General features: G+C 39.9%; 2 protein-coding genes across 4 annotated transcripts; one reads left to right on the top strand and one right to left on the bottom strand.

Annotated features, from left to right (window-relative positions):
* The first annotated feature begins 217 nt into the window (after nucleotides 1-217).
* On the top strand, nucleotides 218-23638 carry prr36a (proline rich 36a). Of its 2 annotated transcripts, XM_084401875.1 has the most exons (7): nucleotides 218-555; nucleotides 9440-10141; nucleotides 10462-10549; nucleotides 15377-15534; nucleotides 15640-18279; nucleotides 19399-19454; nucleotides 20238-20378. In XM_084401875.1, the coding sequence occupies exons 2-7, from the start codon at nucleotides 9550-9552 to the stop codon at nucleotides 20247-20249; spliced, it is 3546 nt and encodes a 1181-aa protein (XP_084258001.1). In that variant the 5' UTR covers nucleotides 218-555; nucleotides 9440-9549; the 3' UTR covers nucleotides 20250-20378. The 2 variants fall into 2 exon arrangements, with proteins under 2 accessions (XP_084258001.1, XP_084258000.1); XM_084401874.1 differs by lacking the exon at nucleotides 19399-19454 and having other exon boundaries at nucleotides 20238-23638.
* cUnh19orf67 (chromosome Un C19orf67 homolog) lies at nucleotides 23155-27911 on the bottom strand. 2 transcript variants are annotated; one of them, XM_084401880.1, is made up of 8 exons: nucleotides 27776-27911; nucleotides 27342-27463; nucleotides 27060-27246; nucleotides 25461-25605; nucleotides 25284-25384; nucleotides 24875-25054; nucleotides 24248-24409; nucleotides 23155-23996 (listed from the first exon to the last, which is right to left on the bottom strand). In XM_084401880.1, the coding sequence occupies exons 2-8, from the start codon at nucleotides 27445-27447 to the stop codon at nucleotides 23852-23854; spliced, it is 1026 nt and encodes a 341-aa protein (XP_084258006.1). In that variant the 5' UTR covers nucleotides 27448-27463; nucleotides 27776-27911; the 3' UTR covers nucleotides 23155-23851. The 2 variants fall into 2 exon arrangements, with proteins under 2 accessions (XP_084258006.1, XP_084258005.1); XM_084401879.1 differs by lacking the exon at nucleotides 24875-25054.
* Between the last annotated feature and the right edge of the window lies 1 nt (nucleotide 27912).

The raw sequence follows: 27912 nt of genomic DNA on the forward strand, positions 1-27912 counted from the left end.
TAGTGCTGATAATTAACCCTTAAATGTTTTTGTACATATCTTGTATGTATTTTATTCACAAACTATGAAATTGCAAATAAAAACAATATATTTTTTTTGTATGTGTTGGAAAATATCAAAACATTAATTTTCTCAGGTACTTGTGTGTTGAGTCGGTAGTCCTCAGTCATGCTGGATGCTAGATGGGCGGGGCCATAGTTTGTAAAGTGACATCACTGCCCTTTGAAGTGAATTTCGGTACTTGACACCATTGGATGAAAACCGGGAGTCCGATGGGCTTTTTGGTGGCTTGCTCCTTTTTAGTTTCTTAATTGCCACGTTAGTATTTGGTTAACTTCCTTCACACCGGTTTCAGCTCAAGGTGAAACGCGAGAGTAAAGCAGCGGGCTGAGATAAAGGTTTTGTTTTTTTGCACGTTTGTATATTTTAAGCAGTTTGCACAAGGAACCTCACGCCTCCCGTATCACCTTGTCGCCGGTGTGTAGTCGTGGATTGCCTGCATTTCCAGACTGAAGCAGAGGAATCGAAACAGGACGCTTTTAAAATCATCTGAAGGTAATTAATGGCATTTTAGAGCATGTTTGCTGATATTTCAACCTGTTTGCCTGGTTCAAATTCTCTGTTCATATTGTCATTTCATTCAGGACCAAAATCAACTTGGTTTGCATTCGGTTGTCGTTCTGAATATTTTCTCGAATCAGGTTCGGTTTCGTTCGGATTTTGCATGTTTGGGTTGGGCTGGGCTTTTAAGGATGCATCGATTTATACACACATGGCATGAACTGAACAGCGGCCTGCGCTCCGTTTGTTACACCGATTGTTTTTTTTAATATACGTTTGTATTTAATCACTGCGCGTGAAGGGCATCGTAATTACTCAAATGTTTCGCGTGGCTGCTGCGGACGGTTAACGTTACATGATTCGTGCTCGGATAAAAATGAATGTCCTTGCATGAACATTTTTTTTCTTGAGCATAAAATGATCATGTTTTCTGCAAAATAGCCTATGAATACAACATTCATCTGTCTTAAATTCAAAGAAATCGCTGCATTTTGTGGGGGTTTCTATAGTAGCCTATATGCTTAGCATAAAACGTTTAGTGCTGTTCTTGGGAATTACAAGATTTGATGTTGAGGAATTCAAATTCCTGTTTTAATCGAAACGCGCATAATACAATAATCGCTTCACTTGACAATCGAATCTAGTACACGCTGGTCCACAACATAGGTTAGCTGTCCTGTGTTGTTCTTACCCGCCTCGCCTCTCTTTATCCGACTAAACTTCTAAAGCTCAGAGAAAATCGATAGTATAAGTGGACTCTCATGGATTGCCGTTGTTTGATATGGTCGTGATGTGGACCGCCTGTGGTAGGTTACTTATCCTGAGCTTGTCTGGTCAGTGCCACGTTTTGACTTGAAATTATCGTTTGAATCGTGTTGATGTCATTCTGTCTTATCACCTTGCCCTTGTAACGCCAGTAGGTATGTAGATAACAGTCTGTCTCTCATCACACCCTGTCTCTGTTTACATTCTAGGCTTCAGTTCTAGAAGTTCATGACCGCTTTTAGCGCTAATGGCCCGGATATTTACGCGGCCGCTCCGGGAACTGTTGCCCATTCACCAGCGATTCTTTCATGAGCGGTCGTTTTGTGTGAAAAGTGTTGATTTTAAGGTGCATTCGGCGATTTCTCCCAAATTAACAGGGTTTACACAAAGAGATGGAAAGCACGTTTTAGAAATATCCTTAAAATGAGGTACACTCACATCAGATGAAGACATATCAGTCTTATTCCAAAAGAGTTAATTCTACACGGAGCGGGTCGCCCATCATGGGCGTTGCCATGTTGAGATCCCGTGACCAGCGGAATTATGCAATTAACCAGTTAGTAATTTTAACAATATGAACACATTGACTTTAAGTCAGTACTCAAAAACGTACCTGTCAGTAGGCTACTTCTAAACAAGAGAAGGATCAGCACCAAAATGCAACACCATAGTTTTGGTTCCAGCCCAAGATGACTTATGAAATCATTAGCTCACAGAATGCAATAGAAACAAGTTAACAGCATGGCCCAGATTGATAGAATAGACTGGCAGGCTGTTCGAACAGAATAAATTCAAGTGGGGAGAAAAAATGCATCCAGGGCAATAGGTGTTACTATTAAGTCCAAAACTGGTACTACCGGGTCGAATATGAGCCAGCTAAATGTAGCCTTTAGAAAAACTTGCTGAGTGCACCTTTAATTTTCAAGAGATCAAATTCTTTACAGGGTATTTTTAAACACCCTTATCTATGCCATTTAATGTGAATCCACTATGATGTCTTGCTTAGCCCATAATGGTCTATTGTGTTTCCCAGTTGTCTGTAATGCCAGCTGTTGTTGTGAGCCTCTGTTTCAATGTGTGCCTGAGCTCAGGTCAGTCAGAATAGTGTTGAGCAGGGACAGCTGCTGTCAATGGCTGTTTTAGCCATACTACTTTGACAGCTTTGTTTAAACAGGACATTTTTGCCAAACTTTCTTGCTTCTCCAGTAGACTTAGATTTTTTTAGCCGATAGTGTTATGTATCGATTGATTGTGCTTTCTATTGCATTCTGTTAGCTAATGATTTCATCACTTGTTAAGTCATCTTGGGCTGGAACCAATACAGGTTTTGTCATTGTGGTGTTGCATTTTGGTGCTGATCCTTCTCAAGTCTGTGGTCGGTATTTTGGTGATGACATCAGTTTTTTTCTGTCATTTTTGTTTGTGCACAGATGCTCAAACGTGCTGCGTAACATGAGAATAAACCTCATTAGTTCTCGCACGTCAAGTGGACATGCTTGCGCTTCTGTTTACTACAACTGATGCTGATGTGTGCGTTGATCAATATTTATGTGAAATAAAAGCCTAAATTCAAAGCGATCGAGTCTCTTCAGAGAATTTGTACTAAACTGCTCGATTCATACGGATTCGTTTTCCGATCTCTTTATGAACTTTTTAAAGCATCAGTGGTAGTTGCGTAGACTGTCAATGGAGGGACCGAAATCTCTGATCGAAATCTTGGGTTTGGAATGACATGAGGGCGAGTAAATGATGACAGATTTTTTATTTTTGGATTAATTAACCCTTTAAGGGTGTTTGTGTGCATATGTATTGATGTCCTGGTCAAGGCAGCAGTCACAGATTGGACTATTTAATGGCTTTTGAGATGTCTGGTTGGCTTCAGCTTAGCCGTGACCTCATGGTGGGGTGGTCAAGTTGGACAAGCAGATGCACAGCTAGGAAGAAGCCCCAAATTTTCTGTAGCAGATGAATTAAATAAACCACATCATCAAATCGGTTTGCTTATTCACCAGGGCCTTACAGATACTCTGATAACCTAGTTTAGTATAAACTCGATTGACTCCACTTTCAGTAATGTGAATTCCAGACAATCATTAAGTCCTGGTACTCTTTCGTTTCTTGTGAAATGGCTTCCTGATTATCGGGATAATCTACTTGGTTGACGTCAGTTTGGCATTTGGAAAGAACGTTTTGAAATACCCCTTTATTATATAAAATCCTTTCTGGTGGTTTTATAACCCCCAAATCTGCTGAAACCCTGCCACTGACATAAGAGCTTTTAACTGTCAGCAAACCAGTGCTAGATAACTTGGCAGAGAGTTTGTTTGTGTGTGTTTTTTAGATGGAGCCGATGTCCTGTTTTAATCCTCCTGGGCTCGGTTTCTATCCATCACAGCGTCCTGCTGCGTGTCCAGTATGCAAACTACACCCAAACCATCACGCCACCATTCACCATCTGTTCTTTCTCTCCTTCCTTCTCTCAAAACTCCCTCCCTCTCCATAACATCTTCTGACGCTAATCTTTTTTGTCTGTCTTGAACACGTGAGATGGTTCCAGCTTTCTCTTTACTCAATTTACGCTCATAAAGTTACGTTTCAAAATTCCTTTTACACCACTTTTACTTTTGTCCCGTGTCGTTTTGCAGCCTCTTTCTGTCCAATATCTCTCATGTTGTTTTGGAAGCCCCGTTCTGGCTGTGCCCTGCCCCCGTCAGCATGGTGCGCCGCACACAATGGGGAATGTCCTCTCTTAATCCTTACATTACGCATGGCAAAATCAAACCCTGCTGGGTCATTAAGCCCCATTCACACCCTATACTGAGACAACACAGACGGCTCGCTTGTCTGGAGTTAATCCCGTTGGATGAGTGGGAGCGGGGTCGTCACGTTTCTTCCTGTTTATCTGCATCGTTACTACCGTTTCACACTCCCTGAAGTCTGACACTTCAGCTTGACCCCCACACACAACACTGACCCATTACCCTTCCCTACTACACCCATATAGTAACCATTTACCAATGCAAATCACAGTACTAATTACGACAGGTTACTTTAGATTGACCACAATAAGAACTGAAATCTGCTAAATGAACTAGTGAATGGTGGAGAACATTTACAGAAAGTGCTGATTTATATAATATCTCTATATGGGTGTATTTTATCTGTAAAGGTGTGTGTTTATGTGTGGAGAATCAGAAAGTCGAGAAATCACACCCACCAATGGTGACTGATTTATTACTTTGAGCATATTAAAGAATTTCCCCCTTCCTGCGAGAAGACTTTCACATGGGCAGTTTTCATAGTCTCTCACAGTTGTGGGTGTATATGAATGTTGCGACTTCCTGTCTCTCGTCCGTATGAAGGAATGTGGTGTGCTCATAAACATGCTGAGATGTAGCTCAGGGAGAAAGATGGGAATCTGGGTTTCCTAGCAATACGCAGCATGTTCCATTTTGTTCTGGGATGTTACTGATATGCAGGCCAAGACAGAATCCGAAGAGAATACCCCCCCATCCTTTTCCTTTGCTGATTTTGAAAAATATGCTGCTTTATGCAGAGTTTATTAAATGTTTTTGCTATTTTGATTAGGCTTTAAGCTACTGAGAAGAGTTTAACACTCTGTTGCACATTTGACTGTTTTTAAATCCATTCTGTAGATTTTCCTTTAAAATGAACACTGAAAAAGTCGGGCCTAGTTATTACTAGCTGTCGTTTTCTATATGGGAAGTGAAAGTAAAAAGTGAACACCCACAGACTGATGCCCATGCAAATTTCAGAGGTCAGTGTGCAAATAGCCTACTAAACAGTGAATTATCAACTTGAGACGCAGGTCAGACTTACGTAAGCTCAGACTTGGTTTCAGATGTGTATTAAAAATATTATTTGTAATAATTTGCAGTTTCAATTTTTTTTAAAAATTCAAAAGTTTGAGGTCAGTAAGTTAGTTTTTTTTTTTTATTCAGAAAGGATGTACTAAATATGTTAAAGATTTCTGATAAAAAAAAAAAAATGAATTCATCAGAAAAAGTCCTGAAAACTATTTAAAACATTAAGCAGCTGAAGGATCATGTGACACTTAAGACTGGAGTAATGATGCTGAAAGTTCAGCTTTGCATCACAGGAATAAATTCTAAAATGTATTGTAAAAGTTATTTTAAATTTCAATATTTCACAATGTATATTACAATACTGTTTTATTGTGCTAGCATCCTTCTGAAATCTAAAATGACAAATGGGACACCCTACGGTCTCATGGACACGTGCATGCAGCAACCATTGTAAGTCCACAAGATCGAAAGTGCATATAAAGTGTGCCATTTCTGACAGGGCTGTAGGTGTAGCGTAAGCTCAGGTGAGAATTAACGAGTATAGACCAAAATGAATGAATCAGAAGTCGAGGATTTCGATATAAGAGAAAAGGAGCTACATTCTACGCCGGGTCAGAGGTCACCCTTCCGCCGGAACTAGACCCTCTCGTGAAGGTGATGGATGGATGGATGGATGGATGGATGGATGGATGGATGGATGGATGGATGGATGGATGGATGGACTTTTTGGAGCTTCAAAACCTCGGGCACTATTCAATGCCGTTACAAAGCTGGGAAAAGCCAGGATATTATTTAATATAACTCAAATATAACTCTGTTTTGGACCTGCCAGTTGAAAGATGCACATTATCATTTTAGTCTTTGGTAAGAGCAGCCTCATGGAGTCAATGTGGGAGTCCGATGACTAATTGACTGTAATGTGTAGGGAGTAAAAGAGAGGGAATAGGAGGGGTGTGTTGCTGCACTCTTTCAGTGTTTTCATGTGTTGATCTCAGGAGTCCATGTGCCAGGGGTAGCGTTGTGAGAGCACTGCCTTGTATGGGCAGATTGTATGAGGGGTTTGTGTTTGTCGTTTCTGTCTGCTTTTTTACTTCTCTGGTGAAATCCGTTTTGTTATTTGATCTCTCATCCCATTCCGGTTATTTTTCCGTTTTCGCCTGGTAACATCAAGTTACAGATTATGACTTTGTTGTGAAATTACAAGTTAAAACTAAACTTAACAATTAGAATGATCTAGATATTTGTTAAACAGAGGCCAGGGTCCTGCTGCTGGCTCTTATTACAAGAATGCAGGATGTGGCCAACTACAGCTGCATGGAAATAGCTGCACGTCTGTCTATGACAGTTGGTTATGGCTCGGCCCTGAGGAGCTGGAAGCCCTGCGGAGGAATTTGGGTTTGCAAGGTCTCGCTATTTGTTCCTTTTTCATTTTGTATCAGTTTCTCTTGCACAGATTCTCTAGAATGTGACATTTGCTTTGTGCCTGTGTGTGTGTGTGTCTCTAGCTGTCGTCTGCAGATGTTTCTGAACTGCTAAGTGGGACGCTGTCACAGCACAGTCCATCAAACCACTACACTAAAAGGACACACACTTTGGAAATGACGTCCCCATGTGGAAAGCAGCTTTATAAACGTCATTCAGCTTAATTTATTTCAGATCTGATAACACCAGAAGTTTAATATAGGGCTAGGTTTAGGATTAGGGAAGCATGTTTTAAAATGTCCTCATGGCACCTTTATAATCCTCAGTCTATACATGCAAATTCCCTAATCCAAACAAATAACAGATTAAGATATTGGACAAGACGGGCATGGGGTTTAATGAGAGGCAGACAAGGTTCCTACTTTCATTGAAAAACTGCAAATATTAGTCATTTTTAAAATCTTGTTCTCCAAACCTGGAAAATCATATATTTTCCTAGTTATGCTGTGCTCTACAATATCATATCAGCTATTGTTTGCTCTTAAACCATGGCAATTTTAATTTATTTTTCATTTGAGAGTGACTTGTTTCTTTGAGTCAGTTCTTTTAAATGAATTAGTTGATTTGGTTCATGCATCAGTCTGAAAGGCTCATTAGCAGATCAGTCTTGAATCAAATGGATGAATAGTTGAAAAGGCCATGGAAAAATCACAGAAATTTGTTGGTCAAAGTGTTTTCTGTTAAAAATAGACATTCTTTATTGCCATCTGTGGTTCCATCCGTGATGAACCTTTAACATCCATGGAATCTTTCCATTGCATAAAAGGGTCTTTACAGTGGAAAAAGGTTCTTTAGATGTTAAGATGTTCTTCACACTAAGAAGAACTGTTCACTGAAAGGTTATTTGAAGGGGATCCAAAATAGTTCTTCTAATATGGCATCACTGTGAAACCTACTTTTGGAACTTTGATTTTTATGTATGAACAGATTTGGTTAGGATTTGGCTTTTTTTTTTCATGAGCACCTGAATGTTCTCACAAGTGTTTTTGCTGTTAGATTTCCCTGCTAGTTCTCATTTTAATTTATGATGCTCAAACTGTAACTAAGATGAAAATGGAAAAATATAAACTTAAAACTAATTTAAAATATTAATAAGAGGTGAGCGAGATGGAGTGATATTCATGGGAAGCTGAACTGTGATGTAAAACAGCTGGATTCATTCCTGCAGATATGATCTTGTTTTCCAATGATCTGTGCTGTGCAACGTTTTTTACTTTTTTACTCTTCTCTGACTCAATTGGATGTCTTTTTTTGAATGTCCCCTGGTTGATCTTCACATCCACATGGAGACACAGCAGCAGGGCTGCTGGGCCATTTCTGTGCTGTCCTGGGCAGAACGATGACCTCCCAATTCATCATCTTGGCCTGTAGGATGACAAGTTTTTTTTCAAGAACTTGTCACCCATCTTCTTTGTTTTCGGTCTCTTGAGTGACTTCCTTCAGCATTTTTATTCACAGTTTTGCTGTTTGTTTTCCTCTTCTTGATTCTGTCACACACACTTGAGCCCACTCATATCCTGCATGATGATGATGATGATGATGATGATTTAAAATTTGATTTCTCTGCTTGCCTCATCATTGTTTCTTCATCTCACTATTTTCCCCTTTTCCCTTTCTTTATTTGCTCTCTGGATTAGTGGCTTGGGCTTGTTGAAGAGCCAGAACAATAGCTCAGCTGCTTGGGCCATCTGTATGGCTGCAGATGAGGAACAGATCTGATGCAGAGGAGGAGGGGAAGGAGAATGGAAGAAAGAGGGGGGGGGGTTGTGGTTATGTGGTTAAGGAGTAAGACAAGAGGATTCTGAATAAAGGAGTTTGGAGAATGGAGAGGGGTGAATGGGTGCAAAGCCCCCCCTCTACACCCCCATTGACCCTTTATCCTTCTTTCTTAGAGCCCAAATTCCACAATCTTTTTTGCTGACGAACTTCGAACAGTCCATGAAGGAAAAAAAAAAAATGACTCGGATAGTGCAGTTCTCCAGTAAAAGAGTTCTATTGAAATTTTCTTTTAGAATTCTACCAAAATTTAATTTGAGTTTTATTTATGAGACATGAAAAGTTGTGGATTTGAATCTGTGTTGCGTGAAAAAGATGTCTACTGTCTGGGACATAAGTGTTTCTTCACTCATGACATCATCTCTGTTTGCGCTTGGCAGACAGGAAATTACTAGTTTGAATGAACCAGAAGATGAAACCTACAGTCCAGATAATGGCATCATATTTCTGTATAGCAGGTGGTGGTGATGGCTCTATGTAAATAAATCCACACAAATCAAAGCTATAAATCATCTTAATATCCTGATTTTTTTTTATGGAGCCATTTCTGACTAAATAATGTATTGTGAATATTGAAGTGAATGGCAATGTTATAAGTTGTAAAATATACAGTGATCAATATTCCATCCTCTAATACATGACAAATTGTCACTGTATTTCTGGCAACAACAGCTGATGTGTGTTTTTTATTTATTTTATTTTAACAGGATACTTTTATAGCATTTCATTCTATATTCTAAACTATTTTAAAACTACAGTGAGCATCTAGGATGCTTGACCTGGACGTGATCTTTTTTGTATTTTGGTTCTTTCATAATGCACCATTTCCTGTTTTTCCCAAGTTGCCATTCATAAGGATGATTCCCTTTAGAAAACACTGCTTCCCATTTAACATAATGTTCTCTCTCAGTGGAGTGTTTATTTTTTTTCTTACTCTGATTACTTAAAAGTCTTTTATTCTATTACACATGGCAAAAGCTTTTCTCTGGTAAACTCATTGTATTTGTGTCTTTCCCACGTTTTTACAGGGCAGTTATTGAGTTGGTGAACACATCCGTTATCCCTGGGTTCAGTGTGTGAGCAGCACTGAATCCAGCGAGTGTATCTAGCAGCAGCCAATCGACGGTTAATATTGGAGATGAAACCTGATGGGGTGGCCACATCACCATCTGAACCAATGGAAACTGAAGGAACAGAACCCGTAACTGATCCAGCCAGCAGTGACGGGGCATCTCAAAATGGCACTACATCATCACCTCCACAACCCGATGAACCCCAAATTGAGCAAGCAGCTCCTCCAACTGTGAAGGAAGCTCCTGGGAAAGCAGTAGATGCTAAAAGCAAATCCAAAGGCAAGACTACAGCAGCAGGCCCGGCTACCACTGGACCAGGCACACGACCCAAAGCGACCCAAAGCCGTGCGGCTAATGGCCTCACAAAGACTGCAGCGAGTACCCTAACCAAGAAACCCATTCCAGTGGCCACTACTGCAGCAGACAAGAAAAAACCCACCACTAATGTTGGACAATCTGGTCCCAGTAAGAAACCTGTTGGCTCTTCTACTGCTGTTGCAACCTCAAGGGCCCAACCGAAAGTAACGACTGTTGGAACTAGCAGATCAATGACGACAACTGTTGCCAGTGGAACAAAGACAGGAACAGCTGTCGGCACAGCCACCAGCCTGAGTAGAAGACCTGCCACTAGTGCTGCAACCAAACCCAAAACCACAGGTAAGATGGCCAGGCATGAGTTAAGTTCTGGTACTTCTAAGTTTGGATTTGGGCATGTACAAATAACTAATCGTAATTAGAAAATAATCCATTATTGTCATGTCATGATTTGCAACACGCACCTCTCATGGTGTAGTGAGTCATTATGTGCTATTTATTTTTTTTTATTTTTTATTTTTTTTGTAAAATAAAAATACATGTCATTTAATTGTGGTTCTTTTCATCATGGCTTTGCATGATATATTTCACCACTATTTTCCAAAGCAATCTCAGTGAATTTTCACGTTGGAACATCATTTATTTCAATTTCTTTTCTTCAGCTCCAGCTCCAAGGCCAGCCACTGCCCCTGCTGCCAAACCCAGCGCTTCAGCCACAGCCAAACCCACTGCAGTTCCCAAAACTAACAGGTAACGCAGCTTTTGGAAGTTTAGATGGTCATTTGAGCTTGGACATTTGACTGTATTTGAATGGAAAATTTTTATGCTGGGAACTGAACAAATATTTGACTTTTATGTGGCTTTAACGCATCAAAAAGGCAGATTTGGATGCAGTCACATTTGGGAACTGCTTTGTGTTTAGGGCACCATTTAGCGGAGAAAGAAACCATTATCAATATCAATGACTGCATGCTTTTTGCAGTGGAATGGTCAATATTGTGTGTCTGGCAGTTATTGGCTCAAGTTTCTGTCCCTTTTGTGAGTCATTCTCCCTGAAAGACTGCTTAGATCATGGCTTAACCAGAGTATAGGCCCAACAGTGCTCTTTTTGTTGATGATACACTCTGGGAATGATAATTGGTGTCTTCACTTCAGTTAAACTGCTTTTATGATCCAAGTTAGCTACATTGCCAATTATGTCCGTCTTTTTTGTCTTCAGTCTCTTGTTTATTCCTTTCATTCCAACATATTTCATTTTGCAGTTTTACTTAATCATTATCAGAATCAAATGATTGGGACTGATCAGTTTTATTTCTTTCCCCATCTCACAAATATTTCCTTCCCCAATTTATTACTATTATTCTTTCTTTTATGATTAACAATGTCTATAACGCAATGAAAACACAAACTGCATTTAAATTTGAAAATTTGTATTACATTTTAAATCATTCATGGAATTTTTCTTTGTTGCTCAGATCTAAAATTCACTTTGTGAGTGCGATCTTTAATATATTTATCATTAAAAAAAAACTAAATATATTTATTTTAAAATTTAAGTAATCACAAACAACTGCATGACATTGAAGTCATTGGCAAAAAAGTTTGGGAACCTTGTTTTGAAGAGTTAAACTGTGTTTGTTGCAGCTGATTGCTTCCCTATCCGATCTCCTCAATTGTACATAGAGTACATCCAGTTTATGACTAGTCTTGTCTGCTGATTACAGATTAATTATGTGCTTAATTCTATGTATTTATGTGGTAATGTCAGTTTACAAGGCTGTTTAGACTCCTTTTTATAGTGTGTTTTAGGCAGACTACAGGGTGTGGTTTGTGTGCACTGTGCATTGTGTGTGCTTCTGCACTGACTCTGAATTCACTCTTGAATGAAATGCTCAGAGAATAGAGAAATGGATTGTGAATCGTGTGATTGAGCACTCATTTGATCTTTCTTTTTAGATGGGTATGTTTTCCTTTGATGCATGTCACACAATGCATATCCTCACTGTAGCTTCAAATGAAATGTTTGCACTGCAGAAACACAATCACACCCCTACTGTGGGAAATGTAAACTAGTTCCATCAAAGTCTTCTCATGATCCAACTACAGCTTCTCCCCCTCCTCTCATCCTCGCTTTCACTCTTACTTTTCTTTCTGGTATAAGTGCCAGCTAGATATTTCAGGCATTTCTAGAAGGAGATCATTTTTTGCCTGTCTATAGATAACATTGTGATTGTGAGGTAAAACTAAGAGGGTTTTGGGCCATGGTTCTGCCACTCCTACTAGACCAACCATCTTGCTCACTCAGTTTGTAGTTTCATGGGATTTGGATAAGTGCTGTGCTCAGTTTTTCTGTCTAGTTTGTAAAGTGAGCCTCTTGAATTTTTAGCCTGCAGGAGTCAGAGCATTTTCATTTCCCTTGAAATGAGCTTCTGGTTAGCCTATCTCTATTTGTTTTCCTTTTTCCTTTGCTGCAAAATTACTTGTAAACCAGATGGCCTTTGTCACATTATACCACAAGACAAATGTTTAAATATGAATGAGCTTATAAATTTTAAAATGGTGCCAATGAGGTCGAAAATAAAAGCATGGCAAACCCTTAAAGGTCCAGAATGAATGGAGCAGTTAAAACTGAGTGAGTGATGTTTTAAAGCAGCGTGTAACTGTGCAAAGGAAAACCACTGCCCGATGCTCTACTGAACACTTAATAAAAATCCAGAACAGTACCTTTATCCTTATGGCCATTACTTAATTAAAGCTTAATTATTGATTTGCAGATGTCTGTGCCAGTGGGTGGTGTTCTTTTCCATTGAGTTAAAGGCAGATTGCTCCTATAGGAACGTCTTTGACCTCTTAACCGAAGAAAAGCAGAAACTCTACTGTCATTCACATTCGCAGAGCATTTAGTGTTGACATTTTATTTCCATTTTAAACTTCTCGACCAATTATTTTGTTGTTTAGGACTTGGAAAAATAGGTACATAATGGTCTACCATGTTATTGTTGAGTCTTGTATTTATCAAAATTATAGCCTTGGCAATTTGTGTTCTGTTTGGTCAGAAATATAATGAGCCCTAATCAGGCAAAGGTTTTTGTAAATACCTAATCCTTTGGATGCCTGAGCTTTTGAGGTCAGCATGTCTGTGGAAACTGCTAGGTTCGTACTCTCCAGCTGCATAATTTTAATCGAGTTGTAGCCATAATGCTACAGAAATGAAGATAAAGATGCAAAGCTGTTTACTTTAGTTGCTATGCTACGTTTATCTTATGCCTTAATGCTCTCCTGTTAGTTGCCCTCTATTTATATAATGTGATTGCAGTCCTATTTTCTTTTCCCTCTTGTTGTCTTTATTCTGCTTTAATTTGACCAAAGATGGTTTAATCAGTGTCCTAGAAAGTACAAATAAACCTAATGTAGGTCATGGAATTGTATTGGGAAATTCCAGTTCTTTTGTTCTCATCCTTTTTAACAATTGGCCGTTGTTTCAAAATAATTTGTGGGGGAGATGTTATAGCCTTGGCATGTGGGGCCAAGCCATTTGACCATGTTCTCTATTGTGCACTACTATAAGGAACGCGCTCATTGCCTGTATTGTCTGCGCGAAGAGCTGGAGTATGTCTTTTGTCATGGTTTTTGGTGTGGAATTGAGCATTCCAACATGCTTCATATAGTTCTTATCTTTTGAAGTTCTGGTAGATCTGATGCTTAAAGTATTTTATTATAAAGACTAATGCAAAGGTCATGACATTTAAACAGACGTTAATCTGTTCCGATGGCATTCCGCAGCGTTTGACTGTATCTACATGTATAACTAATTGGGCTGTCAAAATTAACACATGCAATTTAATTTGTTCAGTTTAACACATTAAAAATATTTAACGCAATTTACGCAGCATCCGTTTTTTTCTGGCCATCCTTTGGCTAGCGTTACAAATCACGCTATCATTCATTCAAATGCTATTAAACCATTTGGACGTAATAAGAAGCAAAAAATAACTCAAAACTGTACTGCCGCATTGTGAAGCGGCTCTGTGAACAAACGCCTGAAACCTGCACACAGAATGCCGCTTCAGACAGCGCAGCTGTCAGGTCTTAAAGTCCCCATGAAATCAAAATTGAATTTTTAGCTTTTAGTATGAATATGTTAGCTTTACTGTTATCTATCACCTAGTGTGCTCCAAAACAATGAGAAAATCTGCATTTAGAAGATGTAAGCATTCAAAACTTAGTCTCTCACTTCTGACAATTATGGTTTAATGATTTTAATGACATCACTCTGCACTTCAGCTTCTCATCAGATTTTCTGTCCAATCAAATGCTCTCTAAATTATAAATTGATGCTGAAGTTGCTGCTAAAATCGCTCACTGTTAACACATTTACTATTTGCTACATGGTGTAAAGATGCTTTCCATTGGGGCGAATGAAGTTTGGTTTCATGTTAGTGAAATGTGGTCAATGTGAAATTATAACATTATAAAAATATATTAACTTGTATTAATATATTAACATGTTAGGTGTGATTAATCACAATTAATTACAGAAAAATTCGATTAATTTGCTCTTTTTTTTTATTTATTGATTGACAGCACTAAAAACTAAATATAGATGTTCAACAGTCAACAGTTTTCCCTGCATATTACTCTGATTATTGTCTTACCACTTTTAGTTCTGATTAGTTGCAGCCTGTTATTTAGGTTGGTAGCTTGTAACTGTTATCTGGGATTCACTAATGCAGTGTATACAGTGGCACTGAACTGTGACCATAGTGTTTTTAGTAGCGTTCTTTGTTTCTGTGACACGTTACCCTGTTGTGCTCATGTCCAAATAAAACCGAAAGAAGTTTATCAGATCCTATCAGAGTGTTAAGCTGAGTCCGGCTAAGGCAAATATGATTGTCGAACATCTAGCTAAGGGCAATTCGTGAACTGCAAGTCTTTTTGACTAAAAAAACATCCATTAAATGGCAAGTAACCAAGGCATATGAGATGATGATGCAAGTGGTCTTCTCATCACTAATTCTCCCCTATGTGAACATGAAAAGGTGAATTAAGAAGCAACTACATTAAGGGAGTAAAGGCTAGGCCGAAGGAAATTGATTATCATCTTCCATTTCTCCCTAATGTGGTCTCTTACCAAACGCTTTACCCATCCCCACTCCTATTTCCTTCATCACACCATTTCTACTCCATTTTCTAGTTTCCTCCTCCCTACTCTAATCACTTTCTCTCAGGTTAGAGAAATGAGAGGTAGATGCATTAGTTGATGAATGGCCCTAGAGGATTGGTTTTCTGCTGCTGCTTGAAATTCCTTTTATGGTACACATGCAGACTACAGATTTACTACCCAAGACAGAAAGCTGGTTTGATAAGAACCTATTTTGTGCAACTGTAATGATACAAATTATTGCACCTTGAAACTTACCTCGTCTATCTGCTTTTTGTACTTTTTCAATCATACAGTAAATTATCTGAATGTGTAAAATGCATCCAAAATGCTAAAATTGAAATGGCAAACATCAAACAGACATTACTCTTTTTCTAAACTGCTCATGACTTTTTTTTTTTTTTGTTCATTCTTAGGGCAACTGGAAGTTCTTCCACACGACCAGCTGCTATATCTGCTACAGGAAGAACGGTAACCAGTACAACTACTTCTACTACTACAGTAACTAGAACAAGCCGCATTGCTACACAACAGCCTGTTAAAGCCTTGGTTACAACATCAGCTGCTCGGAAAGGTGATGCACCATTTGTTGGCATTTAAATTCATATTATTTATGGAAAAGCATTGCTTAATTTTTGCTCATTTCATTAAGTCATCAAAATGTATTTGTCATTTATAGATGTTGGAAAAACTAGCACTACAGCGCCTGCAAAAAGAACAGTTGCCCCAACAATATCTCATCCTGCTTCCAACAAGCCTTCAAATTCAGAAGCTCCAAAACCAGCTGCAGCTACCAAACGACCTCCACCTGGCATCAAAGCACCTCAACCCAAACCAGATGACAAAAAAAGTGTACCAACACGTAAGGTGCCCCCTTGTCCACGAAACAATCCCTCACGGCCAGCATCAGGCAAGAATGCTGCAGCGTCTCCTAGTTGTAGACAAGCAGGTAGTGGGGTTGGTGCGAAGCTTCAGCCATCGAAACCAACACAGTCTGTTTTGCCACTTGTCAAAGGAAAGCTCGATGATAAACAATCTGCAGCAAAGCCTGATGATGAAGCAGCAGCAGAGTCTGTGCAACTTTCAGCAGCTGCAGAAGCTACTGTTGCAGTAGCAACAACTGCTGCCATAGCCAGGGAAGAGTCTGTTTCAGGGCCTGAAGTTACTCCAATTGTCGAGAGCTCTCTGGATGCACCAACCTCCTCTTTAGATGTGCAGGAAAATGTAGATGTGCAGGTCCTTAATGTAAACTCCCAAACTGTGCTGGATGTTTCTAAAACAGAGCCTGAGGCTCAAGAGGCCTTAATAGAAACTAGTCCTGCTGAAGTGGCTTGTCTGACATCATCTGCGGTCGATCATGAATCTGAAGAGCATGTGTCTGAAAAAGTTGATGAAAAGCTTATTATGGCTGTGGCACCAATTGCGCAGGAAGCAACTGAGCAGGAAACCATGATTGCTTCACCAGTTAATAACTCTGTTGCTACTTTAGTGTCCTCAGGTGTAGAGATGGCTGAAAAAGCTGAAGCGATTAACAGTGACTGTTATGAAGCAGTGGAAGAAGAAGAGAGAGAAGGCAGTCAGCAAGTATCTTTGTCAGAAATGAGTGGCACCCAGCCTACCGAAGAGTCTCAACCTGGGTCAGCTGGACTTGCTGGGTCTGTTTGGCGGGCAGGCGCCTTGCTTTCGGAGCTTGACTCGGAGGAGGTGAGTTGCAGCCAACAGGGAGCATCAGAGCTCAGCGCTCCAGGTGTCCTGGAGGGCACGGAAAGCTTGGATGATCTAGGTGACGCAAGCCTTAAAGGAGCTGATGGTGAAGGTGCATCTGTTGGGTCCCCTGATTTTGAGAAGGTTCCTGATATTCTTGCTAACGAAGATGACGATGACGACGATGATGATCGAGTTTGTGACATGGAGGTAGGGTCAGAAAGAGCAGAGGACTCTCATAGGCAACATCATGACAATGAGGACGATGAAGAGGATGAAGATGTAGAAATGGCAAGTGAGGGCATTACTGAGAGTGGGCTTGAAAGTTATGGGAATGCAGATGAGGATGACTTGACCGAAGACTACAGATTAGACAACTTGAACCGAATCCAGCCTCCTCCCATGGTTCCCTCTGCCCCTCTGGCAACCCAGTGGAACCAGTCTAGTTACTTTGCTGATGCCTGGGCCCAGCCACCACAACTTGCCTCTACTCTTCTCTCAAGTCCTTCCTCTGAATGTTGGCAAGCATACCCAGAGACCCCAACACAAACACCTGCTCAAGCAAAACTTGATGTTAGTTCTGAAAGAGGCTCTTCCTCCCCTATACCACCAAACCTTTATGATCCTCCAACTTGCTCACCTCAACAAGCCCCACTAACTGCTGCAGAGGGAGATGTTAGCCCCCAACCAGGCTTGACACCCTCTCAAACCTGCAAATTCCAGTCTGGTACCTCCAGTCACCCTGACTTAGCATCTGATAGTAACAGAGACACAAGTATACCAGAAGAGTTGGAAGATTGCAACAAGTTCTCCGATACTGAAACTCATTCTAAAGGGGAGCTGCAGCCAGAACCGCTGGACCCTGTCCCCACTGTCCTGCCTGACATCATGCAGGACCTAGCCATCCACCTTGAACATGATGATGAGGAAGAAGAACCAGAAACTCTGCCAGCTGATGATGTATTGGGTGGTCCAGCAACTGCTCCATCATCTCCTTCATCAGCTACAGAGGATGAGGCAAGTGACACGGAAGGTGAAATGCAGATCAGTGAACCTCAAGCTAAGCTACCTGGCACTGGGAATGCCTATGAAACTGTGCCTGTGGGCCACAATGTGTCCAGTCTGGATGAGCGTGAAGAAATGGGTGGGGAGAATGAAGCTGGTGGTGGTAGTGAGACCCCTCAGTCTGCCACTTCTGCTGCATCCTATGGCTTTGACTACATGACCTCTAACTCCAATGCCCAGTCATCTGCCGAGAGTTGCAGCAAGAGTCCTGGTATCTTTTCTCTTGAAAACGAAGAGCAGCTCCCAGATGAGGCTAAGGATCCATCTCTTCTTAAAGAGCTGATCCTGATACCTACCACTGCATCTGGGGAAAAGATTGATCATATCAAAAACCAACATGGGGAGTTCCGGTCCTACCCAGAGCAACAGTACATGCTGTGTGGAGAGTCCAGTGAGTTGCCTGAGCCTGATTCAGTACCAAGAGTTGTACCCTTACAGTCAGGTTTGACTGACCCTTCATCCCCACAGCACCAAGAAGAAGAGCAAGATCTTAACACTCAGCATCCTTACTACTCCACTATCTGCGAAAAGACTGATAGTCCCCTGGCAGGTAACGTATAGAGTGCACTTAGGATTTTGTCTAGCTTGGGGTTTCCCAGTTGATGATGTCTTTTTAAACAGTTAAGAAAACGCTCATTCAATGGTTCCACTTACACAATATGAAACGGATATTAAAACTACATTTAAAAGTATATGGCTTAGAACCTGTATGTGCAATAGCTACTACCATTTACAATTGAGGTGACTTTTTCTCAACTATTCTTTTTAAAACTAATAATGGGTGTTGGTCTGAACTGGCATGAAATTGTTTGTTTGTGGAGTCTTCAAAATGCCAAAAAAGAAGCATTGAAGAAAAATGAACAATGTAATGGACTTTCAACATATTTTGTGTGTATTTATCCAATTCTTTTTTTACTGAACAAATGTATATTCATTGCTTTTTGTATTCTGTTGTCTGTTAACTATAAATGCAACTCTTTCATCCCTTTCCCATCATCATTATCATATCCTGTCCTCACATGTTTCTCTCTTCTGCACTTTAGGGTTTGCTAACCCCTTACTTTTATGTCTTATTTGGAGTACTTATTGTCTTAGCGTTAAATAAAGGTTAGATGTTTAACATGATTTCTTTTTACTCTGTATAATTCTTGAGGTTTGCGTTTTAAGGTAATTTGCACTGGTTTATTTTAATGCCCACTGTTCATCCATCACTATGGACTTTCAAACTGGTAACATTTGAAGTAGCCAAATGACAACAAAGATTGCTTTGTTTCATAATATGAAATACCTAATAATAAATTCTAATGAATATAACAATGTAAAATATTTAGTATATAAGGATGAGACACATTCTTGGTGTTGTTTTATTTTATTAAAGCTTCAGAGCACATTTGGGTCATAATGGAATATTTGATTTATTCACTTAAACCAGTTGGAACCGTATTTGTTGTGGCAATATAATTCAGTTACTTGCAGTTAATTTGTAAACGTGAACATACACATTTGCACACAAATACATACGTTAAACCTCGTGTAAGTGAATTATGAGAAGAAAACAGGATGCTTGCAGCAGAAGAGTTTTTCTTCTATGCCAGTATGTTCCTTTTGCTTGTATTCCTCCTCCGTTCCTTGTTTGATCTCGCCTTCCTCTCAACTCCCTACCATCCAGAGGAGGAAAAACAAGATCTGACCCCAGCAACCTTCTGGATCTCACCCTCTATCAAGGTGCTTTAAGTCCTCCACCTCATTTTTTAAATTCTCCATCTTTGTATTTTGATACTGCTGCTTCTGGAGTAGACTTTGCACACCTTCCACTTTGGGACTAACCGGGTGAAACCGCTTTAATCACTCTGATTATTAACCGCTGAAGCTATTTGAAAGGACCTGACTTGACATATTTACCTGGACTAATTGGACTTCAGTAAATCCCTATGCTGGGTTGTTCTTAATCCCCAAACTGGACTTGCTTTGCACAATGCACTTTTCTGTATTTTTTTCCTGTTTTTAAGCATGCTCACCTCACCAAAGAAATATGCTGTACACTGAGGTGGCTTATTGTGTAAAGCATGTTTTGTTTTATATGCATGGATCTATTGGTGGGTCATGTTTTCTCATTGTTTAAAAAAAGAACATGTTTGCTTTCTGCTATATTGTAATATGCATGGTGAGCACTCACTTTTGCATGTGTTCAGCTTGTCACATTAAGGGAGATTGCTTACCTCATCAGCTTTTGTTTTCTTTGTTTGCTCTTCACACTAGTTAGTGGTTACTGCATATACAGGGTATAGCCACTTTTATTGCACAAATCTCTTCACAAAATGTCACAAGGTGCACACTTAGTTATGTTTCTTTTTCTGCTACAATTGTTTCATCTTATACTTCAATCTCACAATTTTGTTTCTCCACAATGCTTTTTTCTGCTTCACCAAAGCCATCTTTAACATTGTTTTATTGCATTCTGCTTAACTCTCCTATTTTAACATGCTCTGGACTCTGCTTCATTTACAGAAAGGAACTTAAGCTTTCCGCCCCAACCAAATGACTTGCTTTCCATCCAAATGACGATATCATCCAAACTTCGTCTCCGGCCACGTGCTGCCCATGTGACCCAACCACCACGTCTTCCCACTGACCTCCCACCCAGAATACCAAATGCAGTGACAAACACACAACTTCGATGTCTAGAGCAACACCAACAGCACCTTCATGAGATCCAGCAACGACAGGAGAAACGTAATCGAGAGCAAGAGAGACAAGAAGCGAAAGAGGAAGAACAAGTAAGGAATGAAAGCGAGCAGGAGGAGGAACAGAGGAGAAATTTACTTGAGTTGCAACTTAAGCAGCAGGAACAAGAACTGAAGCAGCGACAGCAGATCATGCAGTGGCAACAAGAACTTGAACAGCAGCAGCAGCAGCAAAAACACAAGGTGCATACACCAGTCGTCCTCTCTCCTTCATCAGGACTCTCCACCATCTATGAAACTGTGGAAGCAAGTGACACAGAAGATGAACAGGAGGGACAAAGAGTGCTTGAGGAAGTAGAAGATAAAAGCTCTTTCAATGTGTGTCCTGGAGAAGACATGCAGAGATGCACTGAAAAAAATGACTCGGATGATCTTTATTCACAATACTCAACACCTTCCCCAGAGTCTACTACTCAAGATCCACAGCGAGAACTTCAGGAGACGGACCCTGCATCACATCAAGACAGTCCTTCTCCCTTGGGATTTCCCGAGCAACCTCCACCTCTGGAGTTTGACTGGGGCAAGAAGGTGGACATTGTTCATCAGCTCATCCATCAGACATTACTGCTTACAGGTGATGGTTGCTCGCCCCTTTTTCTGCTCCCCGGAGGAGCAGGTGGGACACTCAGCCCCCTCGAAAGCAGCCTGTGGCCCAACTTGTTGCCACCTTTGACACCCCCTTCAGCCACCGTGACGTCTGTGAGCAGCTTCTCACCTGAGGTTCCAGGCAGCTCTGCTCAAGGTGAGTGGACCGTTGTAGAGCTGGAGACGCATCACTGAGGAAAGTTCAATAAAATACTCTCCCCAAATATGAACTCAAAGAATTTAAGATGAAGGTCCACCAATAGGGAAGCGCATGTTGTAGCATTAGATAACCGTTTTATGATATAGTTTTACGGAGGAGGTAGTCACAGATTGGACAGGTTCATCCATTTCCGTTCTGCAGTATTTAAGCAAGTGTTGGAGTAGAAAACTGATGAACAAGAAACTGATGCTGCAGAACAAGGACTATCACCATCTTGCTCTTTCTTTGATTGGTCTTCAACCTGAGAGTTATTCTAGAGCAGTGAGCTTTCATTTCAACTCTCCACCCACTCAAAAGCAATGAAACACTACAGTCCTACAGCCACGTCTGATCTGCCCCCATGCCTAAAAGCCATTTCCTTAAGGTTTAATTGAGATGTCTGGCTGGTTTGGACTACATACATTTATCTCTTAGTCATTATTGAGCCCTCTACCCACAATGGAGGCAAAATGCCAACTAAATGACTGGGCAAGTTTAAACAAAAATGGGCCTCTTTCTTTGGCTTCTCTGAGCAAAAGATCTATGAAAAAGATGAGGTAAATTGAAACATGCAGGTTTCAAAATTAGTTTTTTTTTTTTTTATTGCTCTATGCTTATAAGACCAAACTGGTTGAATGCAGCTTTTGTGCATTTAAATAGCACAAAATGCTGTTATCGAAAAACTCATTTCCTGTGCATTAATTAAATCCACTGGTTGACGAGATTTGCAGGAATTTCACTGGGTAATTCATTGTAAATTAGAAGACCGTATTACAGATTTTCCAAAAATGCACAGCTACCTGAAATTTCTAAACATCTTGGGGGTCAAAGATCATTTTTGGTCTAATACTTATAAAGAGTGACACATGGAAAATTTGTGACCTACAAAGTAATGATTTATTTTTATTTTTATTTTTTCTGGAACTATATGCACTGCTGTAACATTTTAGAAATAGCTGACACCAGAACCATTTGACATTCTAGATTTTAACGTGTTACAGACATTTTATAACTATGAGATGACAACTGTGCAGCTACATCAAATAACCATCTTTACTGTGAACCTTCTGAACACTGTGCCTCCCTTACCTGTCCGAATTTTGAATGACTAGTATCTATTTGAGGAACAAGTAGCAGCTCTCATAACCACACTCATTTAAAGAAACTTTTCTGGTTTGCTGTGCCTCAGATTGACTCCCACATTTAGAGGGCTGGAAGGACTTTCAGCTAAATTAGCCCTCTCATACACTGTGTCACACAATAGTCTACCAAGTGTTTACAGTCCCTCCTTGGGGTCTAATTGTTTCGTCTCATCTAGTATGAATGGGGAAAATTTGTCTTTCACTGATCTGTCTCTGTGTTTCTCTGCAACTTATCTGTGCGTCTGGAAAAACCCCCACTAAGAATTCCAAAGCAAAGGGAATCCAATGGGTCACATTATAAGCAGGCCTAATGTTCACCCAAATTTAACTTGTAATTAGATAAGTCAGATGTTATTGTCGTTTGTGTATCTTTTGAGGAGTTTTGTTTGTCACATCTGATTGAATGAATTGATTTAACTTGGCAATTTGATTGCCCAGAGGAATGTTAAAGCACAATTTGATTACTGGAGCTCATCTCGCCTATATTATCTGTTTTGTCGTTTGTGAAAGTGCATGTATATTATTTTAAAAAGGATCATGTTTAAAGTCGGTTTACTGTATTATGAAGAGAGGTTTTAATTTCATTTGTACTACACTGGTGTACTGCCTGTTTGTCCAGTGCTGTGAACTAGTAGTTTAGAGGTTTTTATATATATAGTACTGTTTTTGACACTGTAATTGTAGAAGAATTGTTACTTTTTTTTAATATATCAAAATAACCACTTTGCATTTGAATCAGGGAACACACACAGGGATTCCAGGTAGATTGACTTTCACTGTATTTTGGCTGAACTACTGTTGTATATAACTTGACATATCACTTTACAAAAAATGTACAGGGAAAGCTACTGTATAGAGACAAAAACCAGCAGTACTAATAATGCACAGAAAACAACTCTCTAGCTCTGACTGGGCTGAATTACAATAAGAAAAATGAAAGGAATACAACAACGTTATTCATAATGCTCTGCCCTCTACATTGTTCTTTACCATGTTTTCCAAAAACTGTGCAAAGACATAACTGCATCTCAGTGGTACATGTCCCCACTTTTATTGTGTATATTTTTGTAATTTATTATTTTGAAAGGAAGGATTGTTTTATTTCTTTGTTTTATAGAGAAGAGTAGGCAGTGGGCCAGGACTGCCAGCAGGTTTTATTTCTGGACTTTGTAACTCGGACGGCCACTGTATTTTAATGCTTTCATGAAAAATAAAGTTGGTTTGGCATTTAATCTTGAACTTTTACTCCGCTTAATGAGTTTTTCATCATTTACCATATAACAAACTGACATTGCAGAACAACATTAACAATAGCCATGAACTATAAAATAGTTATTTTGAAAGATCTACAGATTTTGGATTTACAACTTCTATCTGTACTCTGTTACCCATCTGATTTCAATAAACCAAATGCTCTTTCCAGAATGGGTGAGGCCCTGAGCAAGCACAACCTCATGTTTTAATGCCAAATGTACCATCTATTTGTGGAGACAGCAGCACCCCCAGCAGGCAGTCTGTGGCAGTGCAGGATGAAGGCTCTTCAATTCCCAGACACAACAGCTGCTTGTACTGACCACAAGGGATTGAACACAATACCCTACAAAACATATACACACAATGAATTTAGCAGCTATGGCTTTAACTGTTAGTCCTAAATCACATATGATCTCAAACCAGCTCAGTGCTTGTCTAGGATTAGCTTCAGTTTTTGTTTGCGTATTGTGGAAAGCAGAAACTAACTGGAATATTATAAAAGGATATATGATTAAATAGTAATGTTTAAGTAATTATAATGCATTTAATCATTATTTCTCCATCTTTTCCTATTGAATGAGGGCAGTACATTACCAATCAGTGATGTCCTCTGGGTCAGGGTACGTCTGGACCCACCGACCAATAGACCAAATCCTTGCCACTCTTTTCTCTCTCTCTGTATTTTCTCCCTCGCATGTTCCCTCTCCATCCTTATCATCTTGTGTCTCAATGACATCCTTGCAGCACAGAAAGTAACTGTGAAGGTAGTAAGGAGTTGTAAAAATTAAGATGTGGCACTATTCAGCGCCAAAATATGACTTATGTTCTCTTTTTGATAATTAACCTGAGATTTGTACTGGAATTTAGAATGTTTTTGGTGTTAATAAGCTAAAAAAAAAGAAAAAGTAAGGCTATTAACACATACAATATAATTAAATCCCATGCCAAAGTGAACAAGAAACTGGATATTTGTTGAGATATTACTCCTACACTGTTATCAGTGTTTCCCTGTGCATCTAACAAAGTTGCTTTGGCTGAAAATGGATGTTTAAATGACATTATTATTAACTAACAAAACATATTATAAAAAATGATTATAGTAATAATAAAAATCACAATAAAAATATAAGTAAAAATACAATAAAATTCCCCTTACTCCTTTTTACAAACAAATGGGATGGGACCTTTAAATGACTGTCTCTCTGACTAAACCTCACTTACAACTCTGCACTGTCAAATGTCTTTCCTTCTCCTCCCTGTATCTCTTGCTCCACATTCCAGCGCATACGCTTGTATAGCCCAGTACTGGCTGTGGCAAGAAAGGGGGTGGGGCAACAGTACCGGAAGATTGACAGCTTCATGTTGTCTATTTGACACTGGCCAATATAGAAGTGTGAGATACTGTAGAAAGAGATACTTAGTGAAAATCTGCAATGAAGGAAATAGTACTAACAGAAATAATGCAATCCCTGGGTATTTTATGACTGATGACAAAACCCCCAAAAAACAGGCCTCTGACTAAGAACCTTCCTTTTGTGCTAATAAAGGATCCATATCTTCTGACTGACTCTTCACCGTCATTGGCAAGTCTGCGGCCTATCTTTATCTATGATTTTTAATTGGTTTGTACCTCAGTGGATCAGATTCCTCCAGTGAGATGAAACTGAAGGAGGCGTATAGCAACATCAGCTGTTCCAGACGAGAACACAGTTGCTGAGAGAACTGCAAAAGCTGTGATGGATATAAACACAGTGAATATGTGAGTTATTCTCACAATGCAGAGCATGAGAATAAATCAGTCTCTCACCTGTGTGCGAATATATGTGGACAGAGGTGGACGGAAGGGGTTGGAGTTTCTGGCTGTGGACTCCAAGTAAGTGAAGTACGACTGACAAGTTTGCAGAAACTTTGGGACAATATGGGCAAACTCACAATTCTGGGGGCAGTCTTGGCTATAACAACAATAAACACAAGAGCAGATTTTTATTTATTTATTAGAAGACATACACTCACCTAAAGGATTATTAGGAACACCATACTAATACTGTGTTTGACCCCCTTTCGCCTTCAGAACTGCCTTAGTTCTACGTGGCATTGATTCAACAAGGTGCTGAAAGCATTCTTTAGAAATGTTGGCCCATATTGATAGGATAGCATCTTGCAGTTGATGGAGATTTGTGGGATGCACATCCAGGGCACGAAGCTCCCGTTCCACCACATCCCAAAGATGCTCTATTGGGTTGAGGTCTGGTGACTGTGGGGGCCATTTTAGTACAGTGAACTCATTGTCATGTTCAAGAAACCAATTTGAAATGATTCGAGCTTTGTGACATGGTGCATTATCCTGCTGGAAGTAGCCATCAGAGGATGGGTTCATAGTGGTCATAAAGGGATGGACATGGTCAGAAACAATGCTCAGGTAGGCCGTGGCATTTAAACGATGCCCAATTGGCACTAAGGGGCCTAAAGTGTGCCAAGAAAACATCCCCCACACCATTACACCACCACCACCAGCCTGCACAGTAGTAACAAGGCATGATGGATCCATCAGACCAGGCAACATTTTTCCAGTCTTCAACTGTCCAATTTTGGTGAGCTCGTGCAATTTGTAGCCTCTTTTTCCTATTTGTAGTGGAGATGAGTGGTACCCGGTGGGGTCTTCTGCTGTTGTAGCCCATCCGCCTCAAGGTTGTGCGTGTTGTGGCTTCACAAATGCTTTGCTGCATACCTCGGTTGTAACGAGTGGTTATTTCAGTCAAAGTTGCTCTTCTATCAGCTTGAATCAGTCGGCCCATTCTCCTCTGACCTCTAGCATCAACAAGGCATTTTCGCCCACAGGACTGCCGCATTCTGGATGTTTTTCCCTTTTCACACCCTTCTTTGTAAACACTAGAAATGGTTGTGCGTGAAAATCCCAGTAACTGAGCAGATTGTGAAATACTCAGACCGGCCCGTCTTGCACCAACAACCATGCCACGCTCAAAATTGCTTAAATCACCTTTCTTTCCCATTCTGACATTCAGTTTGGAGTTCAGGAGATTGTCTTGACCAGGACCACACCCCTAAATGCATTGAAGCAACTGCCATGTGATTGGTTGATTAGATAATTGCATTAATGAGAACTTGAACAGGTGTTCCTAATAATCCTTTAGGTGAGTGTATAATATACTATATTTTTATAACATCAGAAGACATTTGGCTGTTAAAAATGTTTTTGTACAGAGCTTTCTTTTCTGTGTTGACGTATTTGCTTTTGTATCATAAAACTGTGTTTCCTCGTCTCTTCTGATATCAAAACAACAATAATAAAAATCCAATAACATATGTTGTCTTATTAAAGCATAATCAATCATGAGACATGTAACAGAAAACAATTGAAATCTTCTTTTTCTAGATATAACCGCACCTCCACAAAAGCAGTGTTTGAAACTCATCTGCCTTGTTCAGCAAGTACTGAAGTTGGTTTTCTATGGGAGAGATTTTTTCATCAATCGTTCTCATATCTTGACAGGATGGAGAAGTGTTTCCTGCGGCAGGACCTTCACCTAAACATGACCTCTCATCACCAGAAGAGGGCGCCATTGTAGTGTCTTCTGTAAACAAGAGCAGTATTTAACGCATCAATGTGATGATGGGTTTGGGCTGGGAATAGATAAATAATTTGCTTCTTTCTTTTTTTTTTCAGTACCTTCAACAGTCTCTGTAATCGTTCCTACTTCTATCATAGACTGGGCTGCTTCGTTCTCTTTGCAGAGTGAATACTTAAACTCAACATGCTCTGAGTTTGCCATCATGGCTTAATCAGCCAACCTGGAAACCATGAAATAATGAGCTCTGTGACACGAAACGTGTGTAAAATACTTTTACAAGTAATTGACGACTGCATCCTTGCTAACACAATCGATAATCGTCTGCAAACACGTCAACATACTCGTGACAAGATTTGTAAAAGATGTCATATCTGCAATGTCACAAACTTTGACGGCTAGCCTAATTGTTGACTTTGCTTATTAATTTTAGTCTGTACATTGTATTGCACCTGTGACTAAACTAATAAACACAATAATTAGAAAAATACAAATTATTGTGTCGCAGTTTAGAGGTTTGAGTGATTTCACTTACCGTTACCGTATTAGTATTTCCTCGCCCGTTGTCGTTTTACTCGCCATGCCCATATTTGTATTTCCTCGACCGTTTACTCGTTATGACCATATTTGTATTTCCTACTCTTGAACCTGCTAGGACTCCGAAACCCTCCC

Source organism: Rutilus rutilus (assembly GCF_951802725.1).
Source record: "Rutilus rutilus genome assembly, chromosome: 2".
Classification (NCBI taxonomy): Eukaryota; Metazoa; Chordata; class Actinopteri; order Cypriniformes; family Leuciscidae; genus Rutilus; species Rutilus rutilus.

What these genes read in the sequence shown, in the direction of transcription:
- prr36a (XM_084401874.1), top strand. Translation starts at nt 9,550, where the DNA reads ATGAAACCTGATGGGGTGGCCACATCACCATCTGAACCAATGGAAACT. An exon ending in GCAGTTCCCAAAACTAACAG is followed by an intron (nt 10,550 to 15,376) that starts GTAACGCAGCTT and finishes GTTCATTCTTAG; the next exon opens with GGCAACTGGAAGTTCTTCCA. An exon ending in GACTGATAGTCCCCTGGCAG is followed by an intron (nt 18,280 to 20,237) that starts GTAACGTATAGA and finishes CTTCATTTACAG; the next exon opens with AAAGGAACTTAAGCTTTCCG.
- cUnh19orf67 (XM_084401880.1), bottom strand. Translation starts at nt 27,447, where the DNA reads ATGATGGCAAACTCAGAGCATGTTGAGTTTAAGTATTCACTCTGCAAA. An exon ending in CCACATATATTCGCACACAG is followed by an intron (nt 25,385 to 25,460) that starts GTGAGAGACTGA and finishes TATCCATCACAG; the next exon opens with CTTTTGCAGTTCTCTCAGCA. An exon ending in ACATTTGACAGTGCAGAGTT is followed by an intron (nt 24,410 to 24,874) that starts GTAAGTGAGGTT and finishes CTACCTTCACAG; the next exon opens with TTACTTTCTGTGCTGCAAGG.